Source organism: Branchiostoma lanceolatum, chromosome 3 (assembly GCF_035083965.1).
Source record: "Branchiostoma lanceolatum isolate klBraLanc5 chromosome 3, klBraLanc5.hap2, whole genome shotgun sequence".
NCBI classification, from domain to species: Eukaryota; Metazoa; Chordata; class Leptocardii; order Amphioxiformes; family Branchiostomatidae; genus Branchiostoma; species Branchiostoma lanceolatum.
The window spans coordinates 32779253-32804838 of NC_089724.1; the positions used below are offsets into that span (position 1 = coordinate 32779253).

Consider the following 25586-nt stretch of genomic DNA (forward strand, 5'->3'; position numbering starts at 1 on the left):
GGAATATGATGCAGTCACAGTGCCACTGAGCGGTTTACTTCAGAACTGCAGTATCCAGGAAGATGGCGTCCTCAGGTGCCATAACTTTCGGCGTGTTGGGAAACTTAGTGTCCTCCATCAGCATCATATTCCTGAACAAATGGATCTACGTCAACGTGGGCTTTCCCAACATAAGCCTGACTCTTGTGCACTTCGTCATAACTTTTCTAGGACTGTACGCGAGCCAGTTGGCGAATGTTTTCAACCCAAAGTCGCTACAGTTGTGGAAGGTGGTGCCATTGTCCCTGACGTTTTGTGGCTTCGTGGTCTTGACCAACTTGTCCTTGCAGAATAACACGGTTGGAACGTATCAGGTGGTGAAATGTATGACTATGCCAGTCATCATGTTTATACAGACAAAGTTTTACAACAAAACTTTTTCCATGAATGTCAAACTGACGGCGGTAAGTCTTGAGTTAGGTTAACCATATGGTAACGGTGTCATTGGTATCTGTAACCGTTATAGTAGGATCTGCATGCCTAAGTTTGCTTGAGGCGTAGTGAGCTATTTTGATTCACTGTAACTCGTAGCCGGCCTGCTCGAATTCAGCATTAAGTGTTGTCGGTAAATTATTGGTGAAGCCAAACTTTACGTTATATGTTGTCCTGAATTCATCATTGTTTGTATCTTGAAGTTGAATAATTATAACCTTTCGCAAAAATAAGTCCATATACTGTTCCGCGTTCCCTCCTCTCCTATTAAACATTAATTCATAAAAGAGTATCTGCATCCATACTAGTGTATATATGAAGGATCCTGGCATTTTCGTACCTGTAAATCTAGGAGGGTCGGCAGCCCATAAAGGTAAATTCAGGAAGGCCCGTAATGCTTATTGGTGTAAACATGTTTTTGCTGAAGGTTTTAGGTACAAGTTCATTGGATAGTTCCTTTGGATGTCTGCCAAAACTAACAATGAATACAGGATAACAAATAACGTGCCACTTAGAATTAAAGCGACTAATCAAGCTTTACAAATAATTTTCCGACAACTCTTAACACGTAACGAGAGCTGGCTGCTATTACCTGTGTCGCTACGCCTCACAGAAAAGGCATGCAGACCCCACCCTCACTAATAAATGCCTGGACACAACAAAAATCCCCAGGATCTAGATCTGGTACATGTACTGTGATTTTTGCAGTAGAAGAGAAAGAAGGTTTTAACTTAGTTTAGGTTGAAACCATTCTGTAGTACAGTTACTGCAATGATATATTGGAAATTTGCGGTGGAGCTGTCACTGTCGAATTTACTGTGAAAAGAAAACTTAGTTAAATTGTGAACATTTCAACTTTTAAGATCTACAGTACTTCAGTTTGGAGCCACAGGACAGTCTTGTGATTACGTGACCATTAGCTATTAACTGAAAGACCCTGGTTCAATCCTTGGTCAGGACAGGAACATGAAACGGGGGTTCCGTGTTCGAGGAGGTGCCTCGGACATGTTACTAGTGTAAAGGAGAAGGGCTAGCAACCCATCCCTGTAAAAATATAGCCTGCTACTAAAACAGCAAGCCATGGAAACTTGCTGCCCTATTGTAGCTATGTGCCACTAGGCACTACAATAAGAAATTACTGTAAATTCTGTTGTATTAATACTTAAGATTTCTAAAAAAATCTCTCCTCTCTTCTAATAGGTTCCCATTACCTTAGGGGTGTTCCTAAACTCTTACTACGACATGAAGTTCAATTTGCTGGGAAGTTTGTATGCAGGTCTGGGGGTGCTGGTCACATCGATGTACCAAATCGTGAGTATACTTATTAACTTTTATTTGTTGCCATCACCTATATGGAATGAATGCTAGTATAGCACATGTAAAAGTGTCCAAATCATGGAAGATCCTAGCCTTGCCATGTGGCGTCGTGTTGGCATAACGGCTTCTTAGGTGTTTGGCTCAGAATCCTCTAAGTCCTGGGTTTGAATCCCCTGACATGCCACCGATGCCCTTCGGAAAGACACTTAGCAAGACACTCCTCAGTCACTCCACCCAGGTGTAAAAATGGGTACCTTACTTAGGTTGGGGAGGCAAAGGGGGTGGAAGGAGAGGGTTGGGCTCCGCCTTCTAATACCGTGCCCTAGACACAGTGGATAACAACCCACTGCTTTACGGCCTCGAAAAGGCTATGGGACTACCTTTACCTTTACTTTGACCTGTTTTCCATACATGCCAGTCACGTTCACTGTAGAGTGACAGGAAGTGATCAATAGACACATGTAGTGTTGATCGAAACCTTCTTTGCATAATGGATGAGCTGCAATCGAATAAGATTGAGTTGTTTGAACTCTTGTTGTGTTTGTTCTTCAGTTAGTCGGTGTGAAGCAGCAGGAGTTCCAGGTGAACTCCATGCAGCTGTTGTACTACCAGGCGCCGCTCTCTGCAGGAATGCTCCTTTTTGTCGTGCCAATCTTCGAGCCAATCACAGGAGAGCACGGTCTCCTTCAGCCCTGGTCGTACCAAGCGCTGGTAAGTACATGGTGGATAGTGTAGCCTGAGTAATCTCCAAGCAGATGTAAGGATCCAGCTCAGTCTCAGTGTTTCGTGCCTGCTTTTGCAACATTTAGTACACTTTTCAAGTACTGTATTTGAATTATTAATGGTTCGCCTCCTTCTATATCCACTGGCAGGGCAGATCCTTTAAAGAAAAGTGTCAGTTCCCCTCCAAGGGCATTGACACTCTCGAAAATTAGTCAGATCCTTACATCTCCTAAGATATGGGCAGGGCTATAAAAACAGTCGATTAGCATGTTGCGTTAGAGAGACTTTATAATAGGAAGGGTTGCTAGCCCTTCCCTTTTAACATGCTCGAGGAACCTCCTTGAACACGGGACCTCCATTTTACATCCTTTCCGATGGACTGATGCAGCACCAGCCGAGATGTCCTGACCCCAGGATTGAATCAGGGTCTCCCAGTTAGCAACTAATTGGAACCAGGAGCTCAACTGTGAGACTGCTGTTACCAGTGGAGCCACAGGATCATCCGTAGAGCAGGTTAGAGATTATGACTTGCTGAAGGTGATGTATGTCTGCTGTATTTCAGGGGATGGTGGTGCTGTCTGGGATCATGGCCTTCTCTGTCAACCTGTCCATCTTCTGGATCATCGGCAACACCTCACCTGTCACGTATCCTTTCTGTCGGGTGCCTTTAATGTGCGGACATGAACTAACTAAATGTAGATTCATTTGTTTTTGCGGGCACTTGATTTTGGTGTGGAAGGGAAAAGGGTGGTTTTGTGACGTTTGTGTTTGAAACAATTCTGTAGTACAGTAGTGATACATAGGCATATGCCCAGATTTCAATCTTAAAGATTCTTCTCTACTAGAAAGTCACAAGGGTCTGGTTAATGAAAGGGGGCTAACCAGTTCAAACTCCTGGAAAGTTTTCAAAAAAAGACAATCTTTGACCCCAAATTCTGCTATATCCATCCGCGGTGTGAATACCACATTACACAACTCAGATCTGTTCTTAAGCCAAACAAAATCGTGAACTGAACACATTTTGGCCAAACTGGGAAAGCTTAGACCCTACCTGTTCCTACTAACATAAAATGTCTTCAAACTGGATCAAAATTGTAAAGGAAAGACAGATTTTCAAGGATGTTGATTAGGCACAGCAATCGTATTCCTATTTTGAGTCCTCCACCATGTAATGTAACTGTGATGTCAGCCTTTACTAGTAGTAACTTTTCTGTTGTATAAACATGTACTTAAAAGTTAGAAACACGTATCTAAGTTCCATACAATACATCAGTAGAACAAATTAGCCAGTCAAGTAACCCTATCTTAGCCCTCTTTCCATGTAGAATGTTAAAAGCTTCTCCTGTTGTGCATTTGGAGAACATACCTGTTGACAAGGAACGATTCAGAACACTTAACAAAAATGCATACACCTGTTATAATGTTAACTTACAGACCAAAAAACTTTAGGAGCCTGTAATTCAATAAGCAGTGGTGGCTTGTCTCCAGCTTAATGGACCTATCCTGACTGTCCATCACAATTAGCAGTTCAACCAATGAAAGGATGGCAATTAGCGGTTTGACCAATAAGAGAGTGGCAGTGGCTGCATAATGGTCAAATATGTGCATTTTTCTAACTGTTTTTATGTTTCTTTTCTATGCTTTGACTGAGGTGGACAGGGCTATGGAATTGGTTAATTTATTTTTCTATTCTTTTGTTTGTTTGTTTGTTTGTTTGTTGTGTGTCCTTGACACCAGTCCACAGCTACAACGTCATTGGCCACCTGAAGTTCTGTATCACTATCATCGGTGGATTCCTTATATTTAGGGACCCCGTATCATCAAACCAGTGTGTCGGAATTGCGTTGACTCTCGCGGGAATCATGGCATACACACACTTCAAGACCACGGAAAAACAGGAGGAACTGCAGAGGGCCAAATTAGTCATGCAGAAAGTTTAGGACTGCTTCAAATTTTTATAGAAGATAACAGGGCAATAAGGAGGTGCAGATACTGTAATAGTAATACATTTGTTTGCTATTTTCATACACAAAGTAAAGCACTTGCCAACAAGATTTCGACCAGTTCTCTGGTCCTTCTCAAGTTGATTTGACCCGATGCCAATGTTACTTGACCTTGGTTATGGAACTGTGACGTTGCCAAGAGGCAGTAATAAAAATAATAATGGTTTATTGGTCAGAAATTACCCGTGCAATGGCAGCCAGTGCTGAATTGCTGCAGGGTTTACAATAACATTACAGTATACACAACAGATACACACTTGTCGCAAGGGTCTGGGGTACTGCCATTCGGCACTACCAGGTGACCTCAATACGACCTTCCCCAACCGAAGTCAGGTACCCATTCACACCTGGATGGAGTGAGGAAAGTCGTATAAAGTGCCTTCCCAAGGGCACAACTTCGGAGCATACCAATGGTTTCGAACCCGGGGCCTCTCGGTTCTGGGCGAAACACCCTACCGTTTGCACCACACGACGCCACTAAATCTACCTTAGGGCCCATCGACCATCCCTCCACAGAGACACGGTCGATACTGACTGCCGGACACATTTGACCGTTGCCGACATCACACTTCCGGTCAGGTCAAGTGAAGTAAGCTTCGGGTCAAATCATCTTGAGAAGGACAAGACAACTGGTCAAAAGCTTGTTGGCAAGCGCTTTACTTTGTGTACGGATGTAGATTTGTTACTATATAATGTCAATTACTGTCAGATGAACCGTCATAAAAATGCAGTTACTATAATGTTTGTATTCTGACAGGTCACTGTATACATTTTTGTTGTATTTCAATTCCCATGTCCAGGGTTCAAAATACCTTGAGGATCCTTCAGTGAAGTAGGCCAGTGTTGTCACTCTTGCCGCGCCACAACGAAACCTCCTCCTTCTAACTTGCCAACTAAAAACTGGCTAAGACGGGCCTAAAAAATACTGGGTGCATGTGCACTTCTGTGTACCCACAATTTTTTACAGTGGGTGCACCGTTATATTTGTATATATGATAGGGCTACTTACATAAAGGTACTATTACTATATTAGTATTATACATTACATAGCATATTCTTGACATGAAAGTGCCAAAAAATAGTAAAACCTTTGTTGTATTATTTAAATGTTCAAAACTTTGAACATCTGTAGCTATAGAACTTCAGATTCAAGTTCCTTAAGAGAAGTACATGTGTAGTTTAAGGTTTGTAATTAGGTTTTGCTGATATTTTACTTTATTTATGTTTGAACCCCAAAATGTTTGTGTTTTCCTAAATTTTTTGGTGAGGTGCCCCAGTGCAGCTATTCCTTCAAAATGAATTTATAGCCCTGTTAGTGTATGCCACAGGAAAGCCAATTCAGCCAAGTTGACGGGAAGGCTAGGAAACCAAACTGAACCTCTGCCATACTACATATGGGCCTGACAGTTCCCGGCTGCAGTACTTTCATGGATTACTAGATGGCGCTTCAGTACCGCAGAAATGCAGAATTCCAATAAAAGCATAACTTCCTGACCATGGTGTCAATTTTTGAACACCATGTTCCTGACATAGATAGGTCTCAATAAAAACACATAATGCGCACAAATAATGTCAACTACATGTACTTTCAATTTTTCAGACACTGACACTAAAATACAAACCTGTCCGTATTTGACATCATATAATGTGTACTTAATATTTCTACAAATTCTAGTGGACTTGACTTGATAGGAAGTCTCTCCAGAGCAGACCAGTCATTTTCCATGGTCTGTTCCTCTACGTAGCTATGTTCGTGTAGTCTGTTTGTCCTCATGGCAACCACATTCCCGATTGTACACAGTTTAGGTCATTTATCTGAAATAACCAGAACAGATATGTTAGCTAGTCTAGAATGTTATGATAAACTGTGCAAAAAGGGCAGAATTGGAGAATTTTATTTAGGCCCAAATCACTATGTATGTGTGCCCTTTTGGCGACATGGCATTCCTGGATGTTCACACCCGGTCAAGATTATTTCCTTGGCAATAAAATATTTATACAGCTCCAGTTCTTGTGGTGATCTGTGTATGATATGGTCTGGCAGTATATTGTAAGTTCTTTGGTGCAATACACCATCTTTGTAGACACGTTGCAGTGACTGGTTACGTAACCTCTAATGGCTCGTTACCCGGAAAAGGGTGTTATAGAACTACAAGCAGTCACTGCTTCTACATAGGCTATAGTACCGTAAATTCAATTACTTTGGCAGTGGTTTGGTTTCATGGTATAGGTAACAGGGAAACAGTTTTCACTGTGATTTAAATTCGTAGTTTAAAACAATTCTGTAGTAGTCATACAAGTTTGTCGTGAATTTATGACAACTGCAAAAATAAGACCACCGCAAAAGTTTCAAGGTTAACAGTATAATTGGTCTTCATCTTGGCTGATGAAGTAAAGGAATTAACAGACGTCCAAGACAAGTTAATACTGTTTATTATGAAAACATCATGAACAGCAAACAAGGTGAAAATATAATGTATATAATATCTATGAAACTCCATCCAGCGAAGGCCATCCAACATACAGGGATACGTTCACGATGAATATACTATGTACAAATATACACTTTTACTCTTCCTTAAATGTATATTGCACATATTACATCAGCATGACATGCCACTATAGGTTTGCCAGCAAACTTCATGGAATGCCTTTTTAGGACTCTTTTTTTCAACTCCCTGCATTAGGAGTATTGCACAAGTACTTCTTGGTCAAATGGGCCAGCTGTCTCTAAAATACTGTCTTTGATTGTCAAAATCTTTAACAGTTGTTTCGTCTAGAGTGCCTGTGAAGAAGACATCCAAGCGCCTTCACCGCAGCCTTGGTTAAAATCTTCTCACAAGAATGGTTGTTCAGCATCAACCTTTTCATCTTCGCCTTGTGTTACCCCCATGAACCGATCAGGGGCAAAGTTGGGGAGAGGGGAGGCACATCTCTCATTTTGCCTCTAGTTACTTCTGCTAGGTCCCTGAGCAATTTTCCACAAGAATCTGCTACAAACCTACAAGTGGCAGCCGCCCTCTCTCTCGTAGACGTGCCTTGCTATTTGTCGTAACATCTCAACAAAAACAAATCTACCTAGAACCTAGTTCTAACTACTCGGAACAGGCTGCTATCAAAAAACACAATGGTGATATATTGATCAAGAATTTTACAAAAAGAAACATATTTCCCATCACCGTTTATAAGTTTTAGATGGGTGTATATATCTCCTTCCTTTAAAACTCTTGTACAACAGATACTGAACTTAATAAATGATGTTAGTAACCTAACAGTTTATCTCAATGTTTCCAAGCATAGCCTTAAAGAGGCCTTTGAAACTAATGTATAAGTCTTCATAAGGAACAAAAGACTGCTGTTACAGTGAGAAACAAAACTACGTCATGATGTCCCCCAAATACTTGTCTTACACAACGTAACTTTACAAGGGGTAAGGTTTTGTAGATAATCTATCAATCTGTTCATAATCATCGTCATCATCATCATCATCACTTTAGTCATGGCTTACTGGAATGTAGTCAAGTCTGGTACTTAGTGCATTTCTGTGGAAACTTTTTTCTAACGAATCCAGAACTGAACGAGAAAGAGGAACCTAAGTCTAACTGCTGTGGTCCACGTTTGGAGGGTATGATGGGGGGGTTTTAACCCCAGTCTTCCTCCTCATCGGGAGCAGAGGAACTGAAGCCACCACCGCCGCCGCCCGAAGCAAAGCTGCCGCCATTTTCCATCCCTCCACCGCCGCCAGAACCTCCGTTGTACTAGAAAAGAGAACAAGTTTTAAAATTTATCTCTTGGTTTGGCTGTTTAGTACACACAGTAATGGAATTGTGGTTTTGACATGGACAGAATAACAATCAGTAGCAATATTCTTGTTCAATACAACGATTCAATACAATGGTATGTATCTATAGCCAGATGTCGGGGTCAGTAAGTTCGTGGAGGATTAATGTTTGCAGCAACATCTCCACCACAAACTTGTTTCAATCGGTAACTAAAAACATGAAAACTCCATTCCAAACTCTCTAACTGCGAAAATAAAAATCCCTGCGAATTAAAATGCATTTTCAACACTCTTGGAAGATATATATGTTCAGACTGACGCATTGCAGGAAATACATATGTTGCATAAATTGTGACTTACCTGTCTCCTGGTGTCCCTGGAGCCGAACGCTCCCCCGGCGGGTCCGTAGTTGGTGCCGATGGCTCCCTCAGCTGCATCCTCCAGCCAGTCAGGAACATTCTGCTGAGCCTGGGGGAAGGAACAGTGGTGTTAAGGACTGTTGACTTAGGATCTTAAGGTTCTGGGTTCAAATCCCTAGCAGGCCCCAATGTTGTGCACTTGGGACAGGCATTTTACACCAGTTTCCTGACTCCACTGAAAATGAGTACCTAGCTTCAGTTAGGGACCTCTCATCTTGTATAAGACGAAAAGCTTGAGGCCCAGTGTTTGAGGAGAGGCAAACTTCTTCAAACAGAAAGAACCCACCACCAAAAAAAAAAGTTCCCGGTGCCTACTGTACAGAACTGGTGTGTTACGCCTAGAGGTGGTTTACCGGTTATGCAACACAAACATTCCAGTGTTCAGTGTGGTGACTTGTGGGACCACAGCTTGTTACTGTATCATCACAAATTTCTTCTTCATGTAGCTTTATAACAATTCCGAAATTCTGCCCTATCAAAACTTTTCCCCATTTTAATGATTTAATCAAGAAAATGTCTCTCTTGTTGAGGAACAAAACAAATGTGTTATAATTCTGAAGTAGACTTATTATTCTGAAGTAGACTTAGATAAACATTGATGCCCGTCAACACTTCATTCTGACTTAAACATTCTGTCATGCTTTTTTCTCTTGTTTAAGTGTTTTTGTGTTCCGTTTACTTACATCTGCCAGCACTTTGACCAGAGATCGGGCGAGGCTAGCGTCCTTGTCCGTGTCGTAGAAGCTGACGGCCTTCCCCGTGTTGCCGACACGACCGGTTCTGCCAATCCGATGGACGTACTCGTCAATGCTGCTGGGAAGGTCGTAGTTTATAACCACCATCACCTGCCGGAGACAGACAAGGCAATCAGAGATGGCAGACTTCACCCCCTTGTAAATTATATTCTATAGTACTGAGTTCAAACATGATACAGTAAAAACTTCCCAAAGACCACTTAGGGGGCAGAGAAAATCTGGCCTCACATTGGCCAGGTTGTCCTTCGATGTAGAGGTTCAAGATCTAAAGTTGCACAGAGGCTCGAAACAAGGAACAAATAAAATCACGGTACTCTTGTTAAGACTTTCAGCAAGGTCAAAGAGGCTAAACTCTGACCTTAGGGATGTCCAGACCACGTGCTGCGACTGAGGTGGCCACCAACACTGGGGCGCGGCCGGTACGGAAGTCCATTAGGGCCTCTTCCCTCTCCTTCTGCAACCGGTCTCTGTAAGAAACAAGGAACATAGAAAATGACATCAAACACTGTAAAACTATCTCTCCCCTCATTCAATGTCCTTACAGACGGCATTGCAAATATTTGGGTTGGGACTATGGAATTGGATGTCTATAAATACAGGTTATATATATATATATATAAATTCAGGTAACTTAAGGTTGGGCCAGGGCTTGAAATACTGCATATGCATTTTGGTGCATCCACTATAAGCAGCAAGTGTTCAAGTTTATTCAATCATTCGTGTCTTAGTGCTTTGTGCTACAGGTGAAGGTGTGATCCAACGCTAGTCACACAATGGTTAGGAGCTTTTACAGGCTGAACAGAACACAAAAAGACTAACCCGTGGATACTGGTGGTGGGGAAGCCGGACTGGGACAAGTAACTAGCCAAGAAGTCAGCATTCCTCTTGGTCTCCACAAACACCAGCACACGTTCCTGACCTGAAACAAGTAGAGTTATCGTTAGGCCTAGGAAATTACAGTTCTGTTTCCTGTTGCAGCCCTGAAAAAAATTGGGTCGGTAGGTAGGGGTTTTTTTCTTCTTCTTTTTAGATTTCGGCCTAAGTGATTCAACAAATACTGTCAGTTCAGAGATTTAATTTTGGGGTATGGAGAAAATGACGTGTTTGTGGTGATTTTAAGCTCACTGTACAGTAATGGAAACAATTTTTGCAACTTGGTTTTAAGTTTGCCGTGAAGCGGTCACTGTGAAATCCACAAAAATAAAACTAAGGTAAAAATTTCAACAATCACGGTAGAGTTTACAAACTGTATGTATACATGTAGACCTGGAACTGGTATTTACATCATCATATTGTAGTTACACAGATAAACATTATATATTGATAAATTGAAGAGATATGTACAATGTTAAGTACTACACATTCGAGTACTCTGACGGCCCTTGCCAAGAAAATGAAACCACCGCTAACATTTCAAGATTTACAGTAGTCTGAAGTTTCCCACCTAAGTTTCCCAGGATGTCGGTGAGTTTTTCCCGTTTGTCGTACTGCGAGGACTCCATGACTGTCTGCTCCACGTCCGTGTTGGCCCCGCCCACGCGGCCGATGGTCAGGAAGATGTAGTCCTCCAGGAAGTCCTGCGCCAGCTTCTGGATCTCCTCCGGGAAGGTCGCGCTGAACATAAGGGTTTTTCTCTGACCCTGTAAAGTGGAATTAAAAAAGGTTTTTAATCTCTTTCATTATCTTCGCAAGGAGGTTATGTTTTCTGTGTGTTTGTGAACAGCATAACTCGAGAAGCTGTGGATGGATCCTTAAGATATTTGTTACGTATGTAGGGGTCGAAGGTTAAGTTCAATAATGGGCATCCTAACGGCTTTCTACAGTACTGCAGTTGACAGTTTCATCAGGCTGTTAAGTCACCAGAGAACTAAGTTCTTTGTACACAACCAAGTGTTTTCATTCAAGAACGATATTTCAGTGACCTTACCTTTGGGACCACATCTCTTAGCAGCAACAACTATGTGAAGAGCGTGATAAAACCAGAATTGCCCGGAGGAAGGTGACAGTTACTGTAACATCGGTCTTGAATAAAAAACATCATCTATTATTCTTGCTGTAAAGTTGTGAAACGATCGTCTCACCTTGGGCGGCATGCCCCAGGAACCGGTCTCCACCAGCCTGCGGATCTCGGGCTCGAACCCCATGTCTAACATCCGGTCAGCCTCGTCCAGGATCAGGTACTTCAACTTCTTTATACTGATCTGTACAGGGACAACCAAGAATCATGCTATTATACCTTGTTCATCATCTTAACTTACACAGTAGTTCACACAAGGCAGACTTCACACTCATGTACCCATACTGTTTGCAGTTCATTTTATTCACACCTGATTGGTAAGATCGGGGATGGAGCATTTTAGGTCACTACAAAGCTAAAAACCACCGCAGACATTTCAAGATTTACAGAACCCCCTAACTTCTTTGGATTAAGTTTCCTGTTAGTGAAACACAGTGGTCTCATGGCCTTTATTGAAGTAGCAGGGGAAGTGGGTTTCTATCTACTGTGTCTAGAGCGTGGTATTGGAAGGCATAGCCCATCCCTCCCTTCCACCGCCATTTACCTCCGGTCCCCAACCAAAGTCATGTACCCATTTTTACACCAGGGTGGAGAGAGGAAAGTCTTTTTAAGTGCCTTTCATAAGGACACAACCTCTAGCCAGGAATGCCAGGAATAGAACCTGTGACGGTGACCTCGGAAAATAATAACTCACCACTCCTTTGTCAATGAAGTCCAAAAGCCTGCCGGGAGTCGCCACCAGGAAGTGACATCCCCTCTGGATCTGGGACTTGTGGTGCATGACGCTCACCCCACCATACGCGATGCACGGTCGCAGCATCGTGCCGTAGGAGAACTTGCGGGCCTCCGAGAAGATCTGGATGGCCAGCTCACGCGTGGGCGCCACGCAGATGGCCTGGGGCTCCTGTATGTCGGAGAACTGGCTGCCAGCTAGTCCTTCATTCATCATACCTGTTAGTACTGGCAGTAGGAAGGCAGCCTAGGGAGGAAGGAAAACTGCATTCAGACTTTAGAGTGCATTATACACCAAATAAGGGATGTTTCTATAGCTCAACTGGTAACAGCCTCAGTTTAGCTCCTGGTTCCAATTATTTGGCAACTAGAAGACTCCGGTTCAATCCTGGGTCATGACATCTTGATTGGGGCTGCACCTGTCTTTCGGAAGGGACGTGAAGGCTGAAATGCTGTCTTTAAGGAGGTGCCTCAAGCATGTTTAAGGGGAAGGGCTAGCTACTGAAACAGCAAGGAAACTTGTCACTACAAACGAAGGATTTAAAAGATAACGTACGGTTTTTCCTGAGCCAGTCTGTGCACAAGCCATCAGGTCCCGCCCACCTAGGATGATGGGGATGCTGTACTTCTGCACCGGGGTGGGGCGGTCGTACTTGGCCTTGGCGACGTTAGCTCGGAAAGTCTCGTAGAGCCCGGCTTGGTCGAAGGAGCTGATGTGGCTGGGGCACTCTCGTCCTGCAAGTGTACAGGGTGTTTTTATATGAACAGTCTTTCACAAATCTTCTTCATGCACAAGTCACAAATCCATTCTGAGGAAAAACCTCCTTTGTCCAACCTTGTTGATACAAACCTTCTGACTCAACCAGAGAACAATGGTGGCAGAGACAAGGTGCACATTTGAAAAGGACAAGTTTGTGGGGGAAATTCTGCTTGACTTGATGTGACCTAAACAAATCTGGTTCCCGCCTGCAAAGGTGTGAACCAATCAGCTACTGTTGCTAAGGTGAAAGGTATTATTGACATTGATTCCTCACCAATATGCAAGCATTTAGAGTTAGGACAAATCAATGCCTATTTTACCAATGATTGAAGTTATGATTGACATACCTGTCACCTCCACAGGAATCTCATCATACTTGTCAAAGTTGATTCCCTTGGCGATGGTCTGGAAGATCTCCTCCTCTCCGTCAGGGGGCGGGGGTGGGACATATGTGACCGGGGCGGGACGGTCGGGGTCAACGGGTCGGGTGTCAGGGTTGGTGCAGTCCTTCGCCATGTGCCCCTCCTCTCCGCATCTGAAACATCCCTTACTTCCACCTCCACCACCTCCTCCTGACAATAACAATCAGAGTTAGCTTCAGTTCATTTAGAAACAGATCAACCTCAATTCCTCACTTCCTGTCACTCTGGTATCTCTGACCTCTATTTCCTGTCACTTGGTTAATGTGACATACCAGCAAATGTATGAGTATGAGGATCTGAACTCTGAACTCCACTTCCTCACTTCCTGTCACTCTGACCTTTACTTCCTGTCACTCTGCAGTGAGCGTGACTAGCATATGCAAAATACATAATGCAGAAATCTTCAACTTTGACATATTACACAAAATGAATGACTGTGCATGTGCACTTCACACTATGACCTAGCCTATTGCAAAGTTTACCTTCCGAGTTTGGGCATTCCCTTGCAAAGTGGCCGTCTTCACCACACTTGAAACAGCCACCACCTCCTGGATGGCAGAAATGTTTACAAACAGATTTACATTTAGAGAACATTGAACATTCAATGATTTTTTACATGTGACATACAAGAATTTCCTAACAAAAACAACCTACTGAGATAGGGATGCTTACATTCATAGCTCAATGGATTTCAGACTAGTTCATACTTCACACAATGTGACAGTTCCTCGACATGACTGTTTTTGTATCTTTATGGCCAGAATAACTTTCTGGCTAAACACATCAGATTCTTTAGCTGTATAGCCAGTATAACCACATCAGCTTTGCGGCTGGTTACTTTACACTGAATGACCTTACTTTTGCACATCTGACCGCGTTATTCACAGCTAGTGACAATGCTCCTACAGTGCTTGATGGCAACTAGTTTCAATCTATGACAGTTCTTGGAAAATACACAATTTTCAACACATCAATCCTTGGTTCATGCTTCATTTCTGTACTTCCTACTGTTACCTTTCTTTCCTTCATCATCTCCACCACTGCCGCCGCCAAAACCTCCACCACCACCGCCAAATCCGCCTCCACGACCAAAACCGCCTTTAGGAGCGTCGTCGTCATCGTTGCTTCCTCCACCGAATCCGCCCCCGCGGCCAAACCCGCCACTACGAGGCTTAGCGTCTCCATTCTAAGAAACAAAAGAAATTAAGGCTAAATCTATTCAATCATTTAATATCAGATGTTGTTGGGAATAGTTGGACCAACAGGATATTAACAACTGCACACCAACATTGCTTATGTTTTGACATTAATACAAAAGAATGACAGACATTCATGAAATTCAACATGGTCTATACAACAAGGCCATACACCTAAACTGTATTCCAAACTAAGCTACGAAGCTGTTCAACAAAACTTACCGTGGCACCGAAACCGCCGCTTCTTGAACCAAATCCTCCTATAATAGAAAGTTTATACCGAATGTTACACTATGTACAATTCAGTGGTCTACACAAAATCCACATCTTTACTAATGAAATGTCAAAATAGAGATGTCTGTATCTAATATTTGTACTTGGATCTGGGTCTAAAAAATACTCTACGACTTGCATTTTTCTCTATCTTGTTTCTTGCATATTATACCTGTCCAAACTAGTCCACCCGAACCTGTATACAGTTCATCCTTAGTATTACGTCGCAAAGAAACTATTGTAGATCTATTTAATATTGCGGCCTGTAATTCTTGCATTTGGGAAAAAATGGAGAAGCTCACTGCATTTAATTCTAAAGGTGGGAAGAAACATCACTGTCTGAGATCATCAAATATTTGCAATGATAAAATTTTAGTGGTCGACAAGAGACCGTTAAACAAGCTTAAATTAACGAATCGAGAATTGCAGTATGATGTTTTGTTTACCTGTCCTAAGCCCCAGTACCAACTGATTCTTACCGACCATTTCCAGCTATGAAACTACACGTGTACAACTGCTTATAATTACCTCCTCCCCCTGATCCAGCACTTGGGCAGTCTCTGGCCATGTGGCCCTCTTCTCCGCACTTGTAGCAGGCACGGCTTCCTAGATCAAAGAGTCAACTGTAGGTTTATCTCTTTATCTATTTAGAAAATTTATGAGGGCTACAAACAATTTTGTTACCTCTAAATGCCATAAAAAGGGTGAAGATAATGCCCCACATGATACACATATCTTTATGAAAAGTACAAACTCATGAATGAGACCCAAAAAGCTTACTTCATTGTTGGAAATTGTAGAAGAGAACCTACCTCCTCCTCCACCTGCACTGGGACATTCCCTGGACATGTGGCCCTCCTCTCCACATTTGAAGCAGGCACGGCTCCCTGGTAAGCAAAATGGACCAACAGGCAACACATTATTAGAACAAGAAAGTGAAGATCTCATTCCTCCATGAAGTATCTCAAGTTATGTGAATTTGTGAAGGAAGCTTTATGCGTAGATAGAGGTACAGACAAAAGCTATTTGTCACCAAAACACTAAGACCAAAGCATCTCCAGAACAGAAGATACATCAAATGGAAGTTCTGCTGCAGTACCAAAGAAATCCACTAGAAGTCCCAAAATCGACCTTGACCTTAGTCTTTCCAAGACCTACACACACCAAATATCATCACAATCCATCCACAGTGTCTCAACTTATTGCTGATTCAAGTCAATGTGGAGACACAAGACCTGTTGACTTGACATAATTTTCCATTCTCAAAGGAATTGCTACATGAATTCATGGAGGTCACTGCTAAAATTGCAAAAACAAAACTACTGCAAACATTTCCAGATTTACAGTATGGAACTCCAATGTGTCATTTGTAATCCTACCAGCCCTTGGGGAGTCCCCTGTCCTATACTCCTAATCCATTCATCACCCTAACTAATTCAAACAAGGCTGTGGCATTCCAAGGGATTATCCATTATCACATCAGGGGGAAGACCAATAAAGACTGTTTTACACAACCAAATATCAGACCACATCTTGTGGATAAAGTGGATAACTATGCCTCTGAAATTCAGTCATGACCCCAGAAAAAATACCCCCTTAACAGTGCTACATGATATGCAAAGCCGGAATAATTGAAAGGTCAAAGTTGATCAGTTCACATTGAAGGTCTCCTACCGCAATTAGGCTGTTCCATTGGTTTACATGTTATATTGCGCAACTTTTATGGCCGAAAATCCAACAAAGAAACAGTTTTTGTGGAGATGTTTTGCTTTCTACTGTGAGCACACTTCTTCGTGAGGCACTGAAAAAAATGTCACAAAAATCTGACCCCGTGAACGATATTTATGAATTCATAACTGCACTATCCACTATGTTCGCAAGAGGCCCTCTTCGGCCGCCAGCCCCTGACCGCATCACTCAGGACGGAAAAGCCGTACACGTCCGACAATCACTCGGATGCCGAAACTTTCCTACCTAATCCTGGCAGAAATACACAAGCTTTCATCCCAAATCCTTTATATATCAAGTGGGGTCGATTAAAGGCAATTTATGATCCACCTAAACACACCCTGTTGGGGCCTATTCATACTTTGGACCACGGATTCCTTGAGACTGTACACTCGGAGTAATACAAGCACGAGACCTTAATACCATTGATTATTAAAATAGTTTGTCAATCAAAAGAATAATTGTCTCTCCATCATCTCTGAAAGTTTGACCGCTTTGCGTCACTCCGTTGCTAAGCAACAGCGCACTGAAGGCACGCCTCCTTCTGGTATTGGCAGCGCCACCTACCAGATCAGTCCAGAAGTCCAATAGCGATAACCACAGGAAACACAGTTGACTTTCTTCGACCCTTGTGACGCACCGGAACTTGATATTTGATCCATTTTCGGTGATTTTGTCAGAGAAACGTGCTCGGCGCATATCTTTTCCATTTATCTTAACCAACTACGGAGAAAAGGACCATTCGACGCATTCTCCCAACGACATGGCTGGGAGCAGCTCCAGGAGGAAGAGAAAGAGAAGGGGAAGCAATGCCGGGCAGTGGGGAAAAATCAGACCTCCACCAAGGAGGCCGACAGTTCCAAAAGAAGATAACAGCAACGTCGAAGAGATTCGTCGTCACAGGAGCGACATTTGGCGCTTGGCGACAGACAAGGCCGGTGCCAATCCTTCACCAGGTAGGCTGCGTCCCTTACCCGCCGACCCAACTGAAATGGACAAGTTATTAGACGTTGGCAACAGTAAGACCGACGACAATGTTCAAGGACAAAGGTTGGTCACCATGCCTCTCCTAGCCAACTTGATTAATGACTTCTATGACCATCATTCCCAGGAGAGTCCCTCGTGCAGCCCTCGGTGCGTCATACCGACCTCTGGCGAGACCGCGCATGGGTTCGTGGTCGAGGAAAGTTTGAAATGTTCCAGGTGCAGGTTTGAGTTTGGCCCAGTGAAGCTGTATGAAGATGGTGAGCGATTTCCTGGCAGGGCTAGGGGACGAAAGCCAGCAAAAACGAATGTTAAGTTTGCTGTGGCTCTCACTAAGCTCGGTATTGGGGTAACGGGAGCTAAGACCTTGCTCTCTGCAATGGACATGCCTACACCGGCTATTTCCACCATGCAGAACTTGCTGACTGGCGTGTGTGAGAACATGGAGGAGATTCTCAAGTCTTCTCTAGACGAAAACAAAGGGAAAGTGAGAGCGGCACTCAAACTCCGCGGGAAAGAGGTGAAAGAGGGGGAGCCGGTAGCAATTGGTGCTGTAGCCGATGGCTGTTACAATAACCCGTGCTACCACGGTGTGTCTCAAAGGGCGACGCAAGCGTCGCTGCCCGTGTATGAGACGGAAACATCAGAACAGCTGTTAATAGGGTTTCAATTTGTAAACAAGCTGTGCCAGAAAGGGGAGAGGCTAAGGGCAAGTGGCGAGGAAAAGCCTTGCCCTGGGCACGAAGGCCATTGCTCTGCAACTTTCGCGGCCGACGAACCAATAGGCAATGCAGAGAAAACGATGGCTGAGAAGGTAGCGTCGGACCTGCTCGACGGCTCACAGCCACTAGTTATCTCCAGCCTTACCTCTGATAATGATAGCAAGACCATCGCGGGCGTTCAGAAAACGTATGATGCGTTAAAGAAGGAATACCACGCCCTCCAGGACGCGAAGGCTAACGAACTCGCTAGCGACGCAATGCCGTCGACATCGGCGAGCCAAGGTGAGGGCGAAGGAGATCGGCGTGTGCTCGGCGGGGACATATGGAGGGAGGGGATAACCGTTCAGAAGGAGGACTGCGTTGTACACGTTTCGCGTGGACAGCGGAGAGCTGTGTTCAAGCTACAGCTAAGCTCCCAAATAATTCACGGAAAGCCTCTCCCTTCAACATGTAAGAAGGGCGTCGCCCAGGGCAAGAAAACCCGTTTCTGCCAGATTTTAAGCCACGCGCTGTCGCGCCGTTGCCACACAGAGCTCGCAAGGGCAAGAGCACGCCATCCCACCGACAACGACAAGTTTGTCAGGGCTGTAACCGAGGCAAAGACTAACATCCTAGACTGCTTTAGTGGCAATCATAGCAAGTGTAAGCTGGTGTCGTTCGCCTGCAAGGCGAGGCCGAACGACCCCAGCTATAAGCCGTACCACCTGCCTTGGAGTCAGAGTCTTTGCATGGCGGAAGGGGACAGGGAACAACTATGGACCGCTATAGAATACAAACTGTCAGCAAAGATGATCGCGCGGCAGCAAAACCTACGATCAACCAACATCTGCGAAGCCCATCACCTACGCACGAATAAGTCGCTTCCAAAATCAAGAACGTCCAAGCGGAATGCGGCAGGCAGGGCAGCCAGTGCAGCGCATTCAGCGGCCGTTGGTGGGATGGGCGAGTCGATTGCGCGGATAGCAAAACGTCTTGGTTGCGAGTTGCAACCAAGGGGCCCAGGAACTCAGTTCCTGTCATCGGCAGACAGGAGGGCCAGAGCGGACAAGTTGCGGCAGAGGGGTAAGCCTTACAAGGCAACAAGAGCGTCCTCTCGGTGGAGGAAAGAAAAGAGCAAGAAGGGAGCAGGGTACAAGCCACAGCAACTGCACCCAAACTTCTCTAAAGAACACAATTACAACGAGAACAAGGACTAGGAAATGTATGTCACTTGACAGCAACGTGTTTCTGTTACTGAAACGCTACAGGTGTACATATTTGCCGGCTGCAACATTTGTCAGTTGTATACCGTGCCTAGTGGCGGCGTGTGATTACTTTTGTTCTTTGTGGGGGGGGGGGGGGGGTGGTGGTGGTGTTGTAGGCTGGTTAGACAGAGGTCAGACAGTTGTCAGATTTCCTTATTTCTCTGTGATGATACATTCGGGATACCCTGGATGTCCTTGGCACCGTCTCTCAGAGAAACAGGTCTTCCTCTGCTGATTTACCACACTCTCCTCGTAGGACAAGTGGTCTGGATTTACGCAGAGCTTTGTATTGCAGAGGTGACTAGTATGTGTGTCTGTGTGAAGACAGGGAAGATGAGAACTCAGGAAGAAGGCCAGTCTGTGCACACGAACGATTTGTGACTCTCCATTCGCGAATGTGATCTTCATCCGCCCATATCCCTGCGTACCCCTTGTCCCGGTCCATTTCATGCAGCCCTCATTGGTTGCGACGCTCTTCTGTGCAATCCTGGCCCGTAACTTAGCTTCGGTATCAGAGGAAGGGCGTTTATCAAAGAAGTCTTGGCGAACTGAAGCCATGTTCATCAGCGTTCACATTCCTTTCACACGAGAACGAGAGAATGTAGCTACTTCCATACATACGAGGGCGTAGTCAAGCTCAACCAATCGGATTGCTCGGGAAATTGACACATTGTGAGAAATTTGACACCCCTAATCCCCGCGACGGCGGTTTATGACTATTCTACCTTTCTCTTCTTTATAAAGTTGCCCTTGTGGCACGTTATTTCTATCATTTTGTTAGCAAAGTCGATCAAAGTCGTTCATGACTGATACCTATATTGACCGTCCGCCTTTGTCCTGATTGTAGGCTGGTTGGCACTTTATCTATCCCCCTTACCGCTATTCAAACTGTACAGGATTGCTTATTTTGTCTATATATAAACATATGTAACAAACACGGTATGTGAGCGTCTCCTTTCTTATGAAATATTGTTTTCATACTCACTACAGCGCAGTTTAGATAAAACACACTTCCCGCACCCCCGTAAAATATAGGAAGGTCCGTTTCCATGGTAACGGTCAAAGGTAAATATCGGAATTATGGCGGAAAAAACGCGAAGTAAAGCCTGGACATGGATTCCGTTCAAATTTTTCTCCTATCATCAATTGCTGATTTTTAACGAATATTTTTCATTTCTATTAAGGTCTCCTACCGCAATTAGGCTGTTCCATTGGTTTACATGTTATATTGCGCAACTTTTATGGCCGAAAATCCAACAAAGAAACAGTTTTTGTGGAGATGTTTTGCTTTCTACTGTGAGCACACTTCTTCGTGAGGCACTGAAAAAAATGTCACAAAAATCTGACCCCGTGAACGATATTTATGAATTCATAACTGCACTATCCACTATGTTCGCAAGAGGCCCTCTTCGGCCGCCAGCCCCTGACCGCATCACTCAGGACGGAAAAGCCGTACACGTCCGACAATCACTCGGATGCCGAAACTTTCCTACCTAATCCTGGCAGAAATACACAAGCTTTCATCCCAAATCCTTTATATATCAAGTGGGGTCGATTAAAGGCAATTTATGATCCACCTAAACACACCCTGTTGGGGCCTATTCATACTTTGGACCACGGATTCCTTGAGACTGTACACTCGGAGTAATACAAGCACGAGACCTTAAAAGATTCCCTGTTGCCCAATAGACATGGAATTTCCACATATGATACTGGGGCCACTGGCCTCTATGTCATTTAATTTCTTACTAAACAGAGATTGGCAGTTGTAGACCCTAAAAATAAAGCCCCTATCTCACTGGGCCTGACACCTTGGCGACATTGCTGTGTCCAAAATTGCATTTGTGTTACCCTCGACTTCACAATTTTATTGGGAATATCATACAAAACAGACAAATATTACTAAAAAGACAACACACAAAGCGTAAAAAGATTTTTTTATTGATGAAATTCGTTGAGTGCGCTGTCAAATCACTCTGTCGCAGCGAGGTTGGCAATGCGCCGCGGGACCAGTGAGATAGGGGCTTTAGTACTTGCCTTTCTTGCGTAACCTTAACTGGTGAACCGAAGTAGGAGATTTCAGTTTATTAAGGTTGTATGCAAAATGAAATCATGACCGTAGCATAACCAGAACATGAGATATCAAAACCAGAAGTCTTGCTGCAGTACCACGGAAAGCTGGTAGAGTCCCAAAATCTGATCATCAAAAACACACAGTCCCGAAAACATAGCCTAATCTTGGTGAAGATAACAAGGATTTGGCCTACCTCCTCCACCTCCACCTGCACTGGGACATTCCCTAGACATGTGGCCCTCCTCTCCACACTTGAAGCAGGCACGGCTTCCTGGTAAACAAAAACAGATCAACAACAACTAACTACCAAACAACTTTAATATTATTCACACCACGAAAAATATGACAAAAAGCTTTTTTCTGTGGGTATAAAGGCCTGCAGTGGCGTTTTTATGGCCCGCATTTTAGCTGCAATTCTGCAAACAATGGCTAGCTTTCAGCAGATGTAAAACTAGGGTGGTCACCCGTAGGGGCCCACTATGCTTTACCAATACCAGTAAAGAAGATGACTGGGTACTGTGATTGGGCTGAAATGCTGTTTAGTATGAGGGAATTTCTTCCCCAAGTTCCCTATGACTGTGCTAAAATTTGCTGATTCTAATGTTTAAAATTAAAGTTGCTGCATTTTGATCAGGCAACAAAAGTTTGCTCAAAAAGTTGTTCAAACTTTTCCCACAAATATTCCATTCTAGAAAAAAAAATCAGAACTTCCTGATTAAGGGTCACAGATTGCCCTGGCTAACCTACTATGTTCCAAGACCAAAGATCATAATCTTTAAGACAATTTGCAAGTGGAAAAACTTACCTCCACCCCCTCCCCTGCCGCCACCACCACCCTTTGGACACTCTCTGGAAAAGTGGCCATCTTCTCCACATTTGAAGCACCCTAACAAAAAAGGTGAAAACTTAACAGGTGAAAATCTATGTCTGCAGTTTCAAAACATAAAATAAATGAACCTGAATCGAAAGCTAAATTCAAAATTTAAATGAGGTAATACAACAAACTTATTGAAAAAGTCTTAGAAAAACTTGACCCATTGTTTTATGGCAGAGGACTTCTCAGGGTGTTCTTACCTGAGCCTCCATTGCTGGAACCCCTTCCACCACCAAAGCCCCCTCCACTGTCTCCACCCCCTCCGCCGGAGCCAAATCCACCACCCCCTCCGCCAGAACCGAATCCACCACCACCCCCTCCACCTCCAAAACCACCCTGAAATACAACACATCAACACATTGTGATTCAAATCAAATCAAACGATAATACACTTCCAGCACTGAACCATGATATGGTCGAGGTAGGCGATCTTCGTACAGAAAGGCCAACATAGTAAACATTCAAGATAAACAGAAGAAGAAAACGTAAATATGGCAGATTTTAACAAGCAGTAACAAGTGTCAAACAGAAGAGTCTTGCGGCCTGCTCAAGCTGTGAACATAGAAATCTACTGTACATTCATTTACTTTCGTGGTGATTATACTTCGTGGTAGGAGGGAAAATGAAGTTTTCTGCTGAATTTTAAATTCGTAGTTGAAACAATTCTGTAGAACAGCTGTCATACAAGTGAGACATATCCATGGTATCACGAGTTCTCAGTGGATAGACTGGTCATAACTTAGGGTGGTTTTACACACAGTCCACTTTACCCGAACTAGTCCACTTTAACTGGACTAGTTCGCCTCCCGTTCCCAGTCTAAAGAGGAGAATCCAGTTTCTCCAGGAACCGCACCAGACCACATCCCAACCCTGGTCTAGTCCACATCAGCAGGGGGTCGATGCGGTTCCGATCTGTGTGTAAAGAGGAAACTGGCTCCGAGACCGCTGTCGGTATCATGATAATGATATGCTAATAAGCCTGCGCTAGCGATAGAAGCATATTTTCTTCATTCTGAACCATTTGTGCAATTGTCATTGAAAGTTTTCGAATGTTTCAAGTGCAATGGCCTGCCACCCGTGGCTGCTTCTTCTTTGGTATTCTCCTATGACCCGATCAACGTGCCCGGCTTGCAGTACAGCCAGGGCGGCGAGGACGAACGCCGGCGCGTTCAAGCCTGGTCTTGCCTGTCCCTGTACATGCGTCTCATCCTCCTTTTTTTGTTGGGCTCGTACTATTTCATATGCCAGAAAACGCTTGTAGCAAACATAAGAAATATGAGAGGAGCGACTGTAATATCTTGCACCACGGGTGGTGCACTGCCCTTCCGCCTGTAGGTCTAAAGACAACCGATCCGGTTCGGAACCGGTTCCGATTATTCGAAGTGGACTGTGTCTAAAGTGAGCCTTAAACTTTTCACTATCTACAGTGAAATTGTTTACAGATGCGAGGTGTCTGTATGACCACATGTGGTCAAGTTTCCTGTTGTCCTCCGTGAAATGAATAATTTGCTAGCCTACAATTTACTACATTGCTACCTGTCCACGCAAGAAAATTCTTAAATAATCATAAAAGTCTGTTATGCATTAGTTTCTTTTGCATAGTGCTTTATGCAAATTTTTCATAAGATTTGCACGGTGGCTTTTGCTTTCTTTTTCTTAAAATTTGTCCGAATGATTAGGCATCTCTGGCAAATCAAGTCCTGTTTATGAATCCCTGAAGTGAGGCCCACCTCCTGAAAGCAGCAGTGACCCTCCCCTCCCAACGATACCCTCCCAGCGGGCCAGGGCCCCTTCTCTCCCGCAGAGAAAACAACAAAACTCCCTTCCTTTCCCCCACCTCTTGTCAGCGTGGAATGTAGTTCACAGAAACGGCCATCTTGACTCTCAAGAAATAGTCCGAATAAAAACTTGCTGCAAGCTTGTGTCAACGTAAAATGTTTAATGAATTTTAAGTCAACAAAAAACTAGAGCTAACACTTCAACGTTAGCTCAAACAGATGGCCATGCTCTAACGTTACGGTTCGTGGATTCTTGCGGGCATTTTGAAGAAAATCTGTGCAGAAATCTTACCTTACGGCCGAAGCCTGAAGACGCCGGAGCAGAAGCAAAACTTGGCGCAGAAGACCCTCCTTCGTCCCAATCTTCCATCTTGAAAACTTGAAGAACTTGTCAACTTTCAAGAACGAACTTCTTCAAGCTGGAGTTCAGGACCGCCTGTGTCACTCACGTGTCAACAAGTCGTTCTGAAGAAAAAAGGCCGACGCATGTGGTTTACATATAGTCAGCAGAAATTTACAATTCAAAGGAAACAAAAACATGAATATGAAAAGATTATTCAGATGAGGTGAAAGGGATGACAAGCTCTTATCCTTCAAGTGAAAATTTATTCATGCAGGTTTTTGACAAATACCTTCACAAAAATGCTTCGTCTACATACAACGAGTTTGTAGGACAAGTCATAACTATATGACACTGGATAAAATGCGATAAATCTTGCTAAAAAGAGAAGTTATGTTACCTTGAAACAGATAATAAAGAAGAACGAAGAAGGCCCCAGGTGGTGATAGCGAAGCTCCAAGAAACTACACGTGTAGCCGAATCACTGATAGACAGACTTTAATCATAACCTTTCGCCGAACCGGCGTGTGAATAAAGTAGTTCAGATTTTGATATCAAAACAAAAGGCAAAGTGGTTCAATTTTTTTAAATTTATAGAGCAAGATATGTAGATATATGATTTTTTTCGTCGAATGTTGACGCTTTATGACGTTTTTATTGATAGTTTTGTCGAAAGATCGTTTGTTGTGAGCGGAGTAATATAGTCTAGTTTAGTTATCCGTCTTTTGGCGGGAAACCATATTTGGGGGCGTGGCTTGATGGTAGCTCTTAAATCTGGATCACATGTCTTTGGTAATTTCTGATCTTTTTTTAAAAATCACTTTGATGCTGTACATTATTTTCACATTTGGTTTAGTTGCGTTATTTGACGTTGTGCAGAACTTCTGTAACACCTGGTGCCCACCTGTACGTTTGAAGACCCCGCCAATACGTCATCCAAACACCTGTGACACTTGTATTGTGGGTAAAAAAC

The 25586-nt window shown here is 43.6% G+C and overlaps 2 protein-coding genes across 2 annotated transcripts; one reads left to right on the forward strand and one right to left on the reverse strand.

The window, feature by feature from the left end:
* Nucleotides 1-24: 24 nt before the first annotated feature.
* On the forward strand, nucleotides 25-4768 carry LOC136431478 (solute carrier family 35 member E3-like). Its single transcript, XM_066422867.1, has 5 exons — nucleotides 25-443; nucleotides 1672-1782; nucleotides 2341-2499; nucleotides 3074-3156; nucleotides 4256-4768. The coding sequence occupies exons 1-5, from the start codon at nucleotides 63-65 to the stop codon at nucleotides 4449-4451; spliced, it is 930 nt and encodes a 309-aa protein (XP_066278964.1). The 5' UTR covers nucleotides 25-62; the 3' UTR covers nucleotides 4452-4768.
* A 2162-nt stretch (nucleotides 4769-6930) lies between these two features.
* LOC136431477 (ATP-dependent RNA helicase DDX4-like) lies at nucleotides 6931-25147 on the reverse strand. Its single transcript, XM_066422865.1, has 19 exons — nucleotides 25014-25147; nucleotides 24566-24738; nucleotides 22696-22831; nucleotides 22427-22507; nucleotides 15682-15756; nucleotides 15398-15475; nucleotides 14819-14856; nucleotides 14415-14586; nucleotides 13883-13948; nucleotides 13326-13550; nucleotides 12775-12953; nucleotides 12181-12465; nucleotides 11551-11670; nucleotides 10914-11109; nucleotides 10289-10388; nucleotides 9828-9936; nucleotides 9398-9559; nucleotides 8656-8763; nucleotides 6931-8272 (listed from the first exon to the last, which is right to left on the reverse strand). Exons 2-19 carry the CDS (start codon nucleotides 24641-24643, stop codon nucleotides 8156-8158), a joined length of 2325 nt encoding a protein of 774 aa, XP_066278962.1. The 5' UTR covers nucleotides 24644-24738; nucleotides 25014-25147; the 3' UTR covers nucleotides 6931-8155.
* Nucleotides 25148-25586: the final 439 nt, after the last annotated feature.

Bases quoted from the DNA above. Each gene is read 5' to 3' on its own strand.
- LOC136431478 (XM_066422867.1), top strand. From the start codon at position 63: ATGGCGTCCTCAGGTGCCATAACTTTCGGCGTGTTGGGAAACTTAGTG. The intron at 444-1,671 runs GTAAGTCTTGAG...CTCTTCTAATAG, and splicing joins TGAATGTCAAACTGACGGCG to GTTCCCATTACCTTAGGGGT. The intron at 2,500-3,073 runs GTAAGTACATGG...GCTGTATTTCAG, and splicing joins CCTGGTCGTACCAAGCGCTG to GGGATGGTGGTGCTGTCTGG.
- LOC136431477 (XM_066422865.1), bottom strand. From the start codon at position 24,643: ATGGAAGATTGGGACGAAGGAGGGTCTTCTGCGCCAAGTTTTGCTTCT. The intron at 11,110-11,550 runs GTGAGACGATCG...TCCACTTTACAG, and splicing joins CCTGGGGCATGCCGCCCAAG to GGTCAGAGAAAAACCCTTAT. The intron at 8,764-9,397 runs GTAAGTAAACGG...TCCTTCCCCCAG, and splicing joins TGGTCAAAGTGCTGGCAGAT to GCTCAGCAGAATGTTCCTGA.